At 36.0% G+C, this 15143-nt stretch overlaps 2 protein-coding genes across 2 annotated transcripts; both read left to right on the forward strand.

Annotated features, from left to right (window-relative positions):
• The first annotated feature begins 173 nt into the window (after positions 1 to 173).
• LOC133706904 (V-type proton ATPase subunit G-like) lies at positions 174 to 3146 on the forward strand. Its single transcript, XM_062132448.1, has 5 exons — positions 174 to 317; positions 1903 to 2001; positions 2205 to 2305; positions 2460 to 2612; positions 2926 to 3146. The coding sequence occupies exons 2-4, from the start codon at positions 1914 to 1916 to the stop codon at positions 2601 to 2603; spliced, it is 333 nt and encodes a 110-aa protein (XP_061988432.1). The 5' UTR covers positions 174 to 317; positions 1903 to 1913; the 3' UTR covers positions 2604 to 2612; positions 2926 to 3146.
• Positions 3147 to 5078: 1932 nt separating this feature from the next.
• Positions 5079 to 14669, forward strand: LOC133743582 (disease resistance protein RGA2-like). The gene is made up of 18 exons (XM_062171565.1): positions 5079 to 8001; positions 8114 to 8143; positions 8236 to 8297; positions 8666 to 8724; positions 8840 to 8941; positions 9043 to 9228; positions 9412 to 9474; positions 9727 to 10108; positions 10296 to 10439; positions 11276 to 11654; positions 11771 to 11894; positions 12112 to 12225; positions 12327 to 12422; positions 12733 to 12818; positions 12910 to 13002; positions 13093 to 13254; positions 13731 to 13829; positions 14193 to 14669. Exon 1 carries the CDS (start codon positions 5157 to 5159, stop codon positions 7995 to 7997), a length of 2841 nt encoding a protein of 946 aa, XP_062027549.1. The 5' UTR covers positions 5079 to 5156; the 3' UTR covers positions 7998 to 8001; positions 8114 to 8143; positions 8236 to 8297; positions 8666 to 8724; positions 8840 to 8941; positions 9043 to 9228; positions 9412 to 9474; positions 9727 to 10108; positions 10296 to 10439; positions 11276 to 11654; positions 11771 to 11894; positions 12112 to 12225; positions 12327 to 12422; positions 12733 to 12818; positions 12910 to 13002; positions 13093 to 13254; positions 13731 to 13829; positions 14193 to 14669.
• The last annotated feature ends 474 nt before the right edge of the window (positions 14670 to 15143 follow it).

Consider the following 15143-nt stretch of genomic DNA (forward strand, 5'->3'; position numbering starts at 1 on the left):
GAATATCGTTTTCAATTTCTTCCCATTATTAAAGGAAATACTCAAATTCTAATAAATGCATGGTCCAATCTCGTTGAAAATCTTCTGGTATATCGTAACCCAAAAAATTTTTTTTTTGGTACATCAGCACCCTATTATTTCTCAACAGAACGACCACAAATGTATAAATCAAGTGTAAATGCAAACAGTTTTGACCTAGACTGAAGCCTAATCTCTCTCTCTCTCTCTCTCTCTCCAACGTTTATTATCAAAAAACTTCATCTGCCATCGTTCCAATTCAGAATCAACTCTTCTGTAGTACGTACCTTTTTCTTCAGGTATATCTTCAAATTTTGTTTTACTTTTGATAAGATACAAAGACAAGTATTATCTAGTGTCATATATGTTTCAAGTTTTGTTTTCCTTTTGTATATTTGTTTGAGTTTCAATATTCTGTCTGTACATTTGAGGCCCGATAACTAATTTAAAATTTTGAATTCAAATTTGGAAGAGATTAATCAAGTGTTAGATAATGAAACTCACATGAATCTGCACACTCATTGTATAAGAGTTTCTAGTTTATCTTCAGAAATCTAGCTAAATCTGCAGGGAAGTGTTGATTAGTTTACATTGCTCATAGGTACATCTGTAAAAAGAGAATTGAAATGATATTGATTGATATTTGATTACTTACAAATTATATGTGTTTCCTTTATCATATTATCAAGTGTGATCAATAAGATCAAATTACCAATTAGTTGAAACAATCGTATGTGGAATAGAAGGACTTAAATTTAGAAAAGTTCATGCTCAAAGAGATTGAATTACCAGTCTATGAGAACAATGGAGATCTAACAATTAGTACCGGCTGCATATGTCCTTGCAACTTCGCATGCTTGTACAACAAATGGATCCTTTCGGATTAGTTGTCTATAGAATCAATGGTTGGTCAGCCTTGAGATATCTGTTCACACTTTTAAGGGGTCATCTCTACCAATACAATTATTAGTTAGTAAAAGCTGATATCTACTGGTGCATTTTAAGGAGCCCCAGTGATATAAATGACTGACACAATGAGAATTTCATTCATTCTTTTTAGTAGCCTACATTCTTTAACACTCTCCATTGATCTGTATGTATTTTTTTTTTTTTTTTTGAGCATTTAAATGGTATGGGAGATGCTGGACCAACTCCCCTAGCCCTTTGCTATATTTGACAGAGTCAGCTTGGATTCCAGTCATTCCACTAAGGTTTAACACAGAGTTCCTTGAATCACTCTACATAACTGGCTTGGATTCTGCAACGATGTATCTTATATTCTTCTTGTCGTTCCAATATCCATCAAACTTGGTTTAAAGATGTCTTATCCTTAATCAAGGCTCTTCAGAGAAGTCATTGGAATTGATTCACTTTGGCTAAGAGATAGGGAGATTAACCATAGGATATTGGTCAATATTGTTTAGTACTGAATCACTACTGATGAGCTCACAGATATACTCCTAGCTATGGTTGATTTCCTGACAATTTCATTTGATGATGCCAACCAGAAGATCAGTTCATCTGCAGAACAAGATGCTGCAGCTACTGTATCGTATTATATAGCACTCAGAATATTCCCTAAAGCTTATTAAGTCTGGTTAGAATAGATTAAGTGATCCATTTATAAAGTACCTAAGGTTAGCAATAGGTAGTTATTCTTGTTGTAATCAGTAGTGGTTATGAAATTTAAGGATCTACTGCAAACTAATACTGGTGTATCCAAGTAGTGCTGGTCTGTTTTGATTGAGAGAGCATACGAGAATATAAGAGAATATAATTCAAGCTTTCTTATTTCTCCAATAAGTTTTTGATCATTTACCTTTAAGTAGAGAAGGTGTGAGATATTTTCTGATCGAAGCTCTTAAGCTATCTTGTCCTTTTTAGGTTGCCCAGAGATGGACTCCGTTAGAGGACAAGGAGGCATCCAGATGCTGCTAACAGCAGAACAGGAAGCTCAACACATTGTTAACAGCGCTAGAAACTGTAAATGCGTAAACTCATTTCCACAATTATCATTCTACATGCATGATCTCATATTCAACTAAAGCTGATTATAGGTTGAACAAGTTTCATCACTTCATTTATTCGACTTCCATTGTTTTCTGATTCTGTGTTTTTCATGTTATTTGCTCCTTTTCGTTTTAACCATTTGTATGTGTCTTGCACAATAATCTTACATTCTTTAGCGAAGATGGCTCGCTTGAGACAAGCTAAAGAAGAAGCTGAGAGGGAAGTGCAACAGTATCGCATCAATATGGAGGCTGAGTACCAAAACAAACTTTCGGAGGTACCAACAATCAATATGAAAAGAACTTCATTCCTGTCACAAAAGATACATAAATAAATAAGAAGTCATGTTCTTTCTTGAATGAAATATTGAGCAGCATCAGTACATTACCACCATAAAATGATCTGATTAGCCTTTTATTAAATTTCTGTAGACAAGTGGGAGTTCTGGATCCAATGTAAAAAGGCTCGAGGAAGAAACAGAAACGAAGATTAAGAGTTTGAAGGAATCGGCCTCCAAAGTCCAATCAGATATTGTTGGCATGGTTATGAAGTATATCACTAATGTGAAAATTTGAAGCGTGCAGGTTTGGACACAGCTGATTTATTAATTATGTCACATGCTAACTCTATTTCTTTTGGATTAGTCTCGTTAAGTCATATATAGGTTAATGAGGTTTATATTACTATAACTAAGTAATAAATCTGCACTTTGATATCAGCAGCCACTGAATGCTGTTTGAACTACTTACGGATGCAAACATGACATGATCTCACTTGAGCCTATAAAGAATTACAGTTTCCATATGCATTGATCTCTCTAATATTATTGAAACAAAATGTAATACTAACAATCAATTCCTAATGTTAATTTGTTCTCTTGGTTGTCTTATTATCCAGTCACAATATATGTAGAGTTGGTGCAGAGAGAGCCTGGAATAATGGAGTGCATAGCTATCGCAGACAGGATAGTTTTCCAATTTTGATAAGCATTATCTTTATATGTTTAAAGAATGCCTTGGCAAAGAATTTGCTCTAGTTCCTGTTTTATTTTCAACATGTTTCTATTTCCTTCTGTTCCGATAATACTTTTGACATTATACTGTATCTCATATACTCTAGTAATTGCAAAGTTTTCAAATACACAGAGAGTCAGCTAGGGCAAAATAGGAGAGATTAAAACCCTCCCTAAAAAACCAAGCAATTTTCTTTCTACATACACTGTTGAGGTTTGATAAAGTTACAGCGGCACTCTGAAGATCATTACAAAGATTTAGCTGTGGAAACCACAAGATTAGCTCTACACTCTACAGACTGTGACTATATATAGTTCATTACCCCGCTCTTATTTTTTCTTTATTTTATTAAAAAAAAAAACTTAAAAAGAAAACCCCTAACTCAACCAGAGCCAACCTGTTCAAAATGGAAAATAGAGCTTGAGGATGAAGGTAGAAGTCTATTCCAAGTTGTTCAGGTCGTTGCGTCATGATCTAAAGTTTCAAGAGAATCAACCACAAAGTTTGCCTCACAAGAATGTGGGAGAAGGTGAGGGAAGTGAAACTGGCAGCGGAAGGGTGTCTTTGAACAGAAGTTTAATTTTCCAGGGAACAGAACGCTATTGATGCTACCAATTAATGAAGATCTTTGAGTCATCTTCTACATCAGTACTTTGAAAATGATGAACTTGTACTGCAAGTAAGCCGTCTCTGAGAGCAATAACTCTAGTGACGAGAATCTCAGCAACACCAAGTGTTTAGCAGCTGCAATGATGGGGGGTTTACCTAGGTTGTCTCTGACATAAAATTAGAGGTAGCATACCTATCAAAGTTAACTTGATTAGTGAAGGGTCTGTGACTATCCATTTAATGTGAAAATGCTTGTCCTTTAAATGCTTATCCTTGGGAGGATTTGCTTCATAACATGGAGAAGTATTTGTTCCAGCATAGATAACTTGTGCCAAACTAGAAGCAATGTTTTCAAAAATCACCCTGTTAGGCTGATGCCATAATAAACTTTTTTTGTCTTAATTGATGTAGAATACTTCATCCATGTTCATGGATACCACTGCTTTCCTCGATGGAGATTTAAATGAGGAAATTTATACGAAATAACCTCAAGGTTTCATAGAGAATGAGCACCTAGTGTGTAAAGTTCGTTAGTTCAATGCTGATGATGGAACAAATGTTACTCCAAAGACCGGATCTCTTTCTTTGAGTGGCTGCATGTCAATCTCGATCAACATTGTTTGCTTCAATCAGCGTCAAGTCCCCGAAACCGGAGCTTGCCGTTTTTATGGATAACGGTTGCCTGAGGACCGGATTTTTGTGTGGGAGATGATTAAAGAACTATGTTTTGAACTTTGAACAAATAAAACAATTTACGTCCTCTGGTGACTGGTCTACAAAATTGGCAATCCTTTGAGTGCACACTGCGAGATTTATTTTGCTTTCTTAACAATGAACATGATTCCTTGCATATAGGTATTTCAAATCCATCTCAAACTCATTCCACCTAATATTTCATATATGTTAGCTAATTTACCACTGTTGTCAAAGTTAATTAAGTTGTTTTAAATCAATCCATTCAAATCGACCTCAAACAATATGCTTGTTTTCAACAATATGGGTCAATAGGAATGGAAGGATAGTTACGAACGTTTCGCATGGTTGTTCAATGTTGATGAAGAGTGATGAAGCAGTTGTACGTAAAGAGTGCAGAAAAGAACAATATATGCTTTTCATCTCTCGCATTATTATTCTTTTTCTATACAAGAGTGCTGCTTTTTCTCTCTTGTGGTTCAAGTATAGTTAAAGAGGAATATTTCTCTCTTTAGCTAAAGTTGTTGAAGTAATAATCGAGGCAGGTATCTCCTTCTATCTCTTTGGAAATTATAACTTATCGATTGTTATGATGGGGATGGCCGGTGCATATATTCGTTACTTCAATTATTTCCAATCTATATCCAAACTCGAATTTAGCCAAATGAAATTTATTGGAGTATCTAAGAAATTTCGGCACTACGTATATTTATAAACCGAGTAGAAAAGAGAGGTAAAAGCACTCTCATCCATTTTATCTTAGCTCATATTCATCTCTATTCTTTGAATTGTAGCCAAGTTCTGACGCCAAAAATGGCTGATGCACTCATCTCCGTGCTTCTGGAGCAATTGGCTTCAGTAGTATATAAACACACAAATGCAGCGGTGAAACTGGTTTTGGATGCTGAGAAAGACGTTAAAAGTTTCAGCAGCAAGCTCAAAGCTATCCAGGCTGTGCTTGAGGATGCAGAGAAGAAACAAGTGACGGAGGCTAGCGTGGAAGATTGGTTGAAGAAGCTGAAAGATGTGTCGTACGAGATGGACAACGTGCTAGATGAGTGGAACACTGAACTTCTCAGACAACAAGTGGAGGAGAAGCAAGAGGTGGAAGTAGATAATGCTCTTGTTACCAAGAAGAAGGTATGTTTCCCCATGCCCTCCGGTTGCTTTTGTTTTGGCAAAGTCAATAAGGTCATTCATCGTCATAACATTGCTAAAAGGATAAAGGAACTGAATGAGAGGTTAACTTTAATTGCTGCTGAGCGAGAAATGTTCGGCTTTCATCAAACCACAATAGGTGGCCATGATGAGCAGCTTATTCAACGACAGAATACTTCATCTTTGGTCGATATATCTATGATATTTGGCCGAGAAGAAGAAAAAAAGATGTTGTTGAGCAAGTTGTTGAGAGAGAGTAACCAAGATGGGGGGAAGCTCCTTGTCATCCCTATTGTAGGGATGGGAGGGATGGGGAAAACAACTCTTGCCCAACTGGCCTATAACAATGAAAATGTTACAGCCCATTTCAACAAGAAAGTATGGGTTTGTGTCTCAGACCCTTTTGATGAGGTTAAGATTGCGAAAGCCATCATTGAAAATCTAGATGAAACCCAAAGCAGTTCAAATGAGTTGCAAATTTTATTGCAATCTATCAAGAGACGTGTTGAGGATAAGAAGTTTCTTCTTGTACTAGATGATGTGTGGACGGAAGACCATAAAAAGTGGGAAAATTTGAAACTACCAATTATAATGCAAAGTTGTGCTAAGGGCAGTACAATACTGGTGACCACGCGAAAAGAAGGGGTTGCTAAAATGATGAGAGCAACTAGCAGCATGATCCATTCAGATAAGTTGAATGATAAGGATTGTCTAGCATTGTTCAATAGCATCGCATTTTTGGATAGGAAAGAAGATCAGGTTACTGAGTTTGGAGCTATTGGTGAGGAAATTGTGAAAAAGTGTAAAGGTTTGCCTCTTGCTGCAAAGACTTTAGGTAGTCTAGTGTGGTATAAGAAAACAAAAGAGGAATGGCGGGATGTTCTGAATAGTAAGATATGGGAACTAGAAGAAGTTGAGGAACAAGTTTTCCGACCACTGTTACTAAGTTATTATGATTTGGCTCCTACAGTCAAAATGTGTCTTTTGTATTGTGCAATATTTCCCAAAGATTATAAGTTAAGAAAAGATGATTTGATTGAGTTTTGGATGTCACAAGATTATCTTAATTCAAAGGGGAAAAAAGAAAAGAGAAGAATAGGTCAAAGTTATTTTGAGAGTCTAGCAATGCGGTCTTTCTTTCAAGATTTTGTCAAAGATGAGTTGGGAAATATTAGAGGGTGCAAAATGCATGATATAGTGCATGACTTTGTGCAGTTTCTTACCCAAAAAGAATGCACTATTATAGAAGCGGTCGATGGTGCTAATCAAAGTACAGAGCTACCCAGTGATAAGGTTCGTCATTTGACCTTAAAAAATGTAGCCAAAGGTCCACTTCCTACTTTGTGTTACGGATGTAAAAATATGCGTAGCCTTATACTCCTTGATTCAGAAATTACAACCATAAGCCCCCGTTCGGTTATGCAAATGAAATGCCTCAGGACATTGAATTTGAGTGATAACATGCTCAATGAAGTTCCAAAAGAGATTGGTGAATTGATTCATTTGAGATATATGGATTTGTCTTGGAGTGGTAATTTGAAAGAATTACCGGATGCTGTGTGTGATTTATACAATCTACAAACTCTGGACGTTTCGTGGTGTCCTCATCTTGAGAAACTACCCAAGGCAATGGGAAAGTTGATTAACTTGAAGCATCTATATGTTTGGGCTTGTTCTGAGCTGAGGTACTTACCGAAAGGGATTGGGAGTTTGAAAAGTCTGCAAGTACTAGATAGGTTTTATGTATGTGAGGGTGATGATGATGAAGCATTGAAATTAGGAGATCTCGGAATCATGGACCAGCTTCAGGGGATCCTTCAGATAGAAAGATTGGGGAAAGATGATGCGAGTGAGATTGAGAAAGCACAGTTGGGGAATAAGGAGCACCTCTCTCGTTTGGAAGTACTTTTCCACGGAGGAGCTGCAGAGCAGAGAAAAGGTGATGAAGAAATAGTGAAAGCATTGCAACCACATCAAAATTTGGAATCTCTTCTGATTGGGTATTGCCAAATTGGCACCACCGAGTCTCTCTATTGGATCAAGTCTTTACACAATTTGAGAAGTGTTTCTCTCATTGGGTGGAGATTTTGTGAAGTTCTGCCTCCTCTTGGAAAATTGCCATCGCTTGAAATTCTGGAGATAGACGGGATGAAGAAAGTGAAAACGGTGGGAGTTGAATTTCTGGGAATAGAAGAAGAAGAACAAGTCTCAGGAATTCTATTCCCCAAATTGAAACGACTTGAATTTAGAGAGATGCGCAACTGGGAAGAGTGGGCCTTTCTTTCTGAAATCACAATAATGCCACGCCTTTCTGAGTTGCGAATTCTGTACTGCCCAACGCTAAAAGCACTGCCAGAGTTCCTCTACAAGATACCAGAACTGCGTACTTTGGAGATCAAGGGTTGTCCAATTCTGGAAGGAGAATACGAAAAAGGCGTGGGGAAGGAGTGGCACAACATTTTTCACATCCCAAACCTCACAATTGGATGGAACTGAACAGGTATCGCTCACCAAATGCAAATTCTGAATGAATCCTTACAATATTTACTATGAAATTTATTTTCTTCTAATCTTTATATTTACTACTCTAACTTTGTATTCTTTTGGAGCAGAAAATCCAAGCAGCCCATAATTCCATTCAGGTATTCATATTGTTCGATTTCAACTACTTTGCAAGTTTGCATTCTCTAAGAATATTCTGGCTTGTTTAATCATTCTAGTCCCATGCTTACAGGCTTGTTCAACTTTCATAAGATGATTCAACTCCAACCCAAATTGATCAACAGATTCTCAGAGGTACTTCTATTTCTCCTTTTCCTTTTCCTTTTTGTTTTTCTTATTTCTACTTTCCGCATTTCTTTTTATTTTCAGTTTCTAATTTAGGTTGGAATTTTTGTTGAACAGGTATCGCTCACCAAATGCAAATTCTGAATGAATCTTTAATTCGATGACTCTATGTAATTCCATTCTGGTATTCATATTGTTGGATTTCAACTACTTTGCAAATTTGCAATTCTGTTCACATTTTGCAGTAAGAATATAATCATCAATTCTTTAATAATCATTATTGTATCTTCTTTCTGTAGTCCAAGGCTTACAGACTTGTTCAACTTCCATAAGATGATTTTAACTCCAATCCATCTTGATCGATAAATCCTATGCAGGAGGAATTTTCAGGCGGTTGCAAACCATAAACTGGCTCTTCCTTCATCCTCGCTCAGAGGTAAATACTATTTCTCCTTTTCTTTTTTGTTTTTCTTATTTCTACTTTCTGCATTTCTTTTTCTTTTCAGTTTCTAATTTAGGAGTTGGAATTTTGATTATCTGTTTGTTTGCAGCAAATCATTTTGCCTTCGACCAGCATGTGCTCCATCTCTTTACTTGGCGTGCTTCTGAATGATGGGCTTCCATGTCCTCTCATGGATGCACACCGCACTCAGGTCAGGAGTTGAATCCATGGTTTTGGCAATGTCCATATCCAAATACAAATCTTTTATTTTGAAAATTTATATTGTGTTCTCACTTTAAGAGTTTTTCTTAGGTTCTTCATGAAGAACTTGCAAATGCAAATGGAATGTGTGCAAGTCAATCAGGATATGGTAAGCAACCCAACAGAAAATGAAGTTCTCCCGACAGAGAATCTTGAGTTACACTCAAGGACCGCATTGAAGCTTCTAGGACTAAGAATGTCATTGGAGTTGTCAAGCTGATGAAGCTCTATAGATAGGTATGCTTGCTAGATACACCTCCATACCACTTCTCTGCTTTTTCTTTCCATTAGATCAAATCTTCAAGCTTTTGTTCTTTATATTCATGTCTCTTTTCTAACTCCTTATGCTGAGATGGAAAAGAAAATTTTGACCTCAAACTATTACAGCTAATTGATATCGAAACTGTTTGTTCTTCTTAGCAAAGGTCATGACTGAATTAACTTGTGAAGTTGGAGTTCATCAGTAGCTTAAATGTTTCAAAGGTATATAACAGTGGCATTATGTTATATTGAAATGTTTCGATATAGAACACTTGCAAGCTAAAATGTCACATTAGAGTAGTAAAGGAAAGGAAAACCTATATAGCGTAGTTCTTGAAGGCCACTTACAGTATTGGGTGAACTGCTTGCTAATTCACAATTTTTATATCTCATGCTTTCAATTTATCAGCCTGTTGGGTACAGGAGTTTTTTGTTAATTTGTTGAATATTATCTGATTTTGTTAATTTGTCCAGGTGGAGAAATGAATCTGATTTTGATGAACACATTCTATGCAAGACGAAATATGTATCAGGCGGACTTTCACCACAAATGAAATTTGGTATGCATTTGACTGATTGAAGTGGTGAAACTCAATATGTTATCAGTATCTTAAGCAATCCAATGTACGTAGTACTTAAAGGCTTGAAATTATACACTTTCTAGTTGTGAAACTAAATTGACTAGGTTTGATATCTAGCTGCCCAAATACAAATCTCCATGGAACTGAACAGATATAACCAAAATGCAAATTTTAGTATGAAATTTATTTTCTTTTAATTTAGTTTATAGATTACTACTCTAATTTCGTATTACTTTGGTACAGGAAATCCCACCAAGCTATAAATTTCCATTCAGGTATTCATACTGTTGGATTTCAACTACTTTGTAATCTTGCATTGTGTGCACAGTTTGCAATTAAAATATTATTAGTTATTTAGTCATTGTATCTTGTTACTTCGTGGTTTTCAATGCCTATATATTCAAGTTACAGATTCCATTTAAAGTTTGGTGTCTGAAGCTTTTGTGGAATGCATGCTGACAGGGATTTGAGTAGTAATTGGGTGTTGGAAACATTTTCTGCAATCTGTATCTTAACAAGAAGAGCAGGCTGGGAGCCTGGTATTTGGTGTCTGTGCAAATGGACTGTTCAAATTCTGCCACCTCAATCATTAAAGGCTACTTGAAGGTAAATATATGTTTCAGATCCAAAGGACTCTGTTCTGTTAAGCTACACCCAAACATAGTCTGGTGCTTTGATCAAACTATATTGCCAAGAATTGGAAATATATTGGTGCATATATATATTTTAGTTAATAATTGATTAAAAGGTTAGTGTATGAAGATTGACAAATGTATTTTAATAGCAGCTCCAGGATTCTGTTGGGACTAGGGAGTTGTTTCCTTGTTAAACCTCAAAAGCATTAGCTTGTCATTACACCTATCTTTATGCCTTTTAACTATGAAAGAAAGAAAATCATCTTTATTTGGTAGGTATTCATAAGATATCATATTTATTGTAATCCTCTGGTAATATGTAGGTATATATAAGATCTGGTGTCTTTGAAAAAGAAAAACCATAGCCTATTTATGTTTTGTAATGTCGTTTTTAGGCCACTCCTTCCCTATGCCTTTGTCGTAATCTTTACTTGAAAAGAATAACAGCACTTCTGGAAAGATTAATTTGTTAAGAGTTTTAATGCCACTGCATACTTGGTTTGGATTGATGTCTCTTAGTTTTATCTCTTAGTTTCAGTTTATACTGTAGTCCCCAAATCATGTCTATTTCCTACCTTTGTTGTCTCTTTCTAGTTTCTACTCAGTAAAAGAATATATATTTACATACAGCTAGGTTTCATATTACTTTGCATTATCTGCAATAAGAATACTATTATTTAGTCACTATGTCTTCTCACTGCAATCCAATGCTTATGGTCCCTGGTTGTCAATTTGTTGAACTGTCAAAGATATATTTACCTCCAGCTGGAGAATTGAATCTGATTTTGACGAACATGTTCTATGCAGGATTATGCATCACATGGTCTTTCACCATAAAGGAAATTTGGAATGCATTTAACTGATTGAAGTGGCCCTTAGCTAAACTAGGTGCAAGTTATCGATCAGCATGTTCAGTGATCCATTGTCATACTTTAAAGGCTTTAATTTAAGCACTTTCTAGTTGTCAAATTATCTAATTTTTATTAGGTTTGACAACTAATTTCCATGGCATATGGATTTTCTTTTCTTAGGCTGAGGCTTTCTTTGGAATGGATACAGATGCGGATTGGAAGCTTTTTGTACAATCTGCATCCAAACAATAAACATGGAGCTGGAGAAAGTAGCTCTACTCAGTGGACATCCTCTGTAGTCACTATTAAACCATTCCACCTCCCCATCATGAAAGGTAATTCCGTAATAGTCTAGATTCATTGTGTTAGGCTACACCCGCATATATTCTCTCCCCTAAATATTGCAAAATATATGCATGTGTACTGCTGCTTATATATATTTTAGTTACAGATGTTAGAAGGTTTAGGGTCTGAAGCTTGATAAGTGCATTACTTGGACAAGGGATATGAAGATACAAAATCAGTTGAAGTTAAATGGTGGTTCAGTAACAGGAGCTACGGGATGCTGTTGAGTGGTAAGTTGTTTAATTCCTTGTAGTTCGTTGTTGCGGCCGAGTCTGTTTGATACTTTTTCTGGTACTTAAGTAACAGAAAGTTCTGCACATTACAATGCGGTCCCACACTTTTCTCTTCAACCCCTCTATTTTAAATTGCCAATCACTCGATCATCCAAAATTCTGAGATTAGTTAGTCGTGGCCTTCCATTGCCAATCCCTCCTAATTGCATTACAGGATGAGGATTGTCAAGCGGTGGATTACACCATAAAGGAAATTTAGACCTCCAAGACCTGATGATGATCCCCCAGAAGGCTTTATACTTCTAAAACTTGGAGGCTTAAACCATAGGTAGGCCCCATCTCCAAATACAAATTTTGAATACGTAGTATCGATTTTATTACTTTCAATTCACTTTATAAAGAAATGCTCTAATTATGTATTTTATGTAGGCACAAAATGTCTCCGGGCTACATTTATAAACCACTTTGAAGCTTCAAGGACCAAGAATGGCATTGGAGTTATCAAAATGATTAAGTGCTACATAGGTAAGCTGGATAGCTCAGTATCAGAACGAACTTTTAAGTTATTTGTTAATATGTGTTTAAAAATGGTGCTGATGATATATGATTATATATGCTTTCTCTCTTCATCAGTTCAAATCTTAAAGCTTTTGTACGTTATATTAATGTCTATTTCTTACTAGTCATTTCTTATCTTTTTACTACTCATGATACAAGGATATATAAATTTTGGGTGTTGTACTGAAATGCACCGCTTAGTGATGTTGGTTGCTTATTTGTTGAACAGCTATATGATCAGCAACTCCTCCCTGACATTTTGCTGAACTAATTCTAGGTAGGATGGATTGTCAAGCGGTCATACACACCTCGAAAAACTTGGTACCCATTTGACTCGTTGAAGTGTCTCTTACCTAAATCTAGGTACATGTTAAGAGCTTCTTAAGTAATCCAAATATAATGGTTAGCATGGGTTTGATATCTGATTTTCTTGGCATGGGTTTCCTTGTCTTAGGCTGAAGCTTTTTGTTGAATGGATGCTGATTGCTAGAAAAGAATTTGGAAGCTATTTGTGCAATCTCTATCTTAACAATAAGCAAGCAACCAGGTAAACGTTATTCTGAAATATGTACTTTCTAATTGTCAAATAATCTAGTTTTGATATGTAATTTCCTTGGCATGGGTTTTCTCATCTTAGGCTGAAGCTAGCAATTGTTGAATAGATGTTCATTGGTAAATGGGCCTTGGAAGCTGTTTGTGCAACCTGTATCTGAACAATCAGCAAGTAGCCGGTAAATGTTGCTCTGAAAGATTCGGTGGACATCCTCTTACTCAAACTCTGCCAACATCACCATCCCAGGTAAATAAATATGGTCCACATCCATGGTACTCCTTTCTGTTAAGCTACATGCCCATATTGTCTGACCTTGATCAAAATCAGTGGCCTAAGAATGCAAATACAGCACTGCATATATATTTTAGTTACAGATTCATGTTATAGATTGAGTTTTAGTCTCCGAAGCTTAATAAGTGAATTTATACTAGGATAAGAAATTTGAACATACAAAATCGTTTGTAATAAAAGGTGGTTCAGTTATTGGAGCTGCAGGGTTATTTTGGTATGGATGGTATGGTGTGTTGCTTCTTTCCTGGTAAATCATGTCTGGTGTGTCTCAACAATTTTGTTTTGCTTATTTTACTTTTTCCATCATCTTGTTCCCATGTTTTAATTTAATTCAAATTCAAATTCATAACACATGCATATTCAGGTAATATAGAATTGGCTTCCTTTATTCTAGTTATGATAAGCATCAAATGTGCAACCTTTTTACTCAGGATATCTCACCAAATGACATGTATAGACTACAATCACTACATTGAAGCATTGATCACGGACTAGGAAGGGAGTTGAGAAGCTGATGAGGTGCCACTTAGGTAATCAGCTAGATACCTCTATATCACAACTTGGTGTTCTTCGTTAATATGTGTTTATGGTAAGGATGGAAGGTTTTTAGTTTAGCTTTGGAGAGATTTCATAGGTTTCCAGTTAGCTTAGAAGAGATTGCTATGGTGTTAATTATTACGTACTTCTCCTTGTGTCCTCCGCTTTCCTATTACACAAAATCCTGAATTCCTATAATATTTATTTTGTTATGCAAATGTATCTCTCTTATAGTCTTGTGTGATCTTATCTAATTGTATGAAAGGCTTGATTTTACTCTTTCATGTTGTCAAACTTTTACAATATTACTAGGTTTGACATCTAATTTGCAGGACATGGTTTTTCTTGTCATATAGGCTGAAGTCATTTGTGGAACTGAAGCTGATTGGGATTTGAGGCAGAAGCCAAGTTCAGTGATGGCTAACTTTGCTATTGAGGTAGAACCCTCTGCTGTTGTTGATGGCATCAAACTGGCTTGTCAGTTAAATCTGGAAAGTGTAGTAACTCGCAGGAGTTGATTGCTGCACTAAACAATTGATCGAATTGATAAAGGTAGTTGGAGGATTTATCTTTTTCTCATTGATTTCCATCGTCAACTGAGTCTTGTGGTTGTCGATTTATCCTGAAGCGAATTGTGCTGCTGATGTGGCCGCTAAGCTTGCCAAATCAAGGTTGTTCGCAGAAGTATGCAGGGGCGGAACCAGGATTTGACATCAGGGGGGTCCAGACATATATAGTATATAATATTAAAATTTTGTAAAAAATTAATGTTTTGTATATTTCTCTTATAGAAGATGTTCATCTTCAAATCAAGCAAGATTCTATTTTATACATCTCCTAAACTCATATAAAGATTACAAATGTTGATGTGAAGAAAGTAATAACTTATTCATCAATTACTTTACGTTTTCTTGGTAAATTAATTACTTTCTATTTTTCAAATAAAACAAATCAATTACTTTACTTATTCAGACATAAAGACCAATCAATTTAATAATTATGTTTCTTAATATAATTGATTAATTATTCAAATTGATTGGTTATAGAAGTTTTTGGGGGGTGTAATACTTAAATTAAGCCTATTTTTAATATTAATAAGGTAAATACGTAACTAAAATTGAAGTATACCAAAAATTCTGGGGGGGGGGGGGGTCCAGACCCCTTCGGGCCTATGAATAGGTCCGCCCCTGGAAGTATGGGTTTGATGGACCCCCAACCTCTTTTGTATGGGTTTGTGGTCTTCCATGGCCACACTAAATTCCATTTCATGTTGTTAGAGTTCTTGTGCCTGGTGCTTTGTACCAGCT

This window comes from Rosa rugosa, chromosome 4 (genome assembly GCF_958449725.1).
Source record: "Rosa rugosa chromosome 4, drRosRugo1.1, whole genome shotgun sequence".
In the NCBI taxonomy this organism is placed as follows: domain Eukaryota; kingdom Viridiplantae; phylum Streptophyta; class Magnoliopsida; order Rosales; family Rosaceae; genus Rosa; species Rosa rugosa.

Bases quoted from the DNA above. Each gene is read 5' to 3' on its own strand.
- LOC133706904 (XM_062132448.1), top strand. From the start codon at position 1,914: ATGGACTCCGTTAGAGGACAAGGAGGCATCCAGATGCTGCTAACAGCA. The intron at 2,002-2,204 runs GTAAATGCGTAA...TACATTCTTTAG, and splicing joins TGTTAACAGCGCTAGAAACT to CGAAGATGGCTCGCTTGAGA. The intron at 2,306-2,459 runs GTACCAACAATC...AAATTTCTGTAG, and splicing joins ACCAAAACAAACTTTCGGAG to ACAAGTGGGAGTTCTGGATC.
- LOC133743582 (XM_062171565.1), top strand. From the start codon at position 5,157: ATGGCTGATGCACTCATCTCCGTGCTTCTGGAGCAATTGGCTTCAGTA.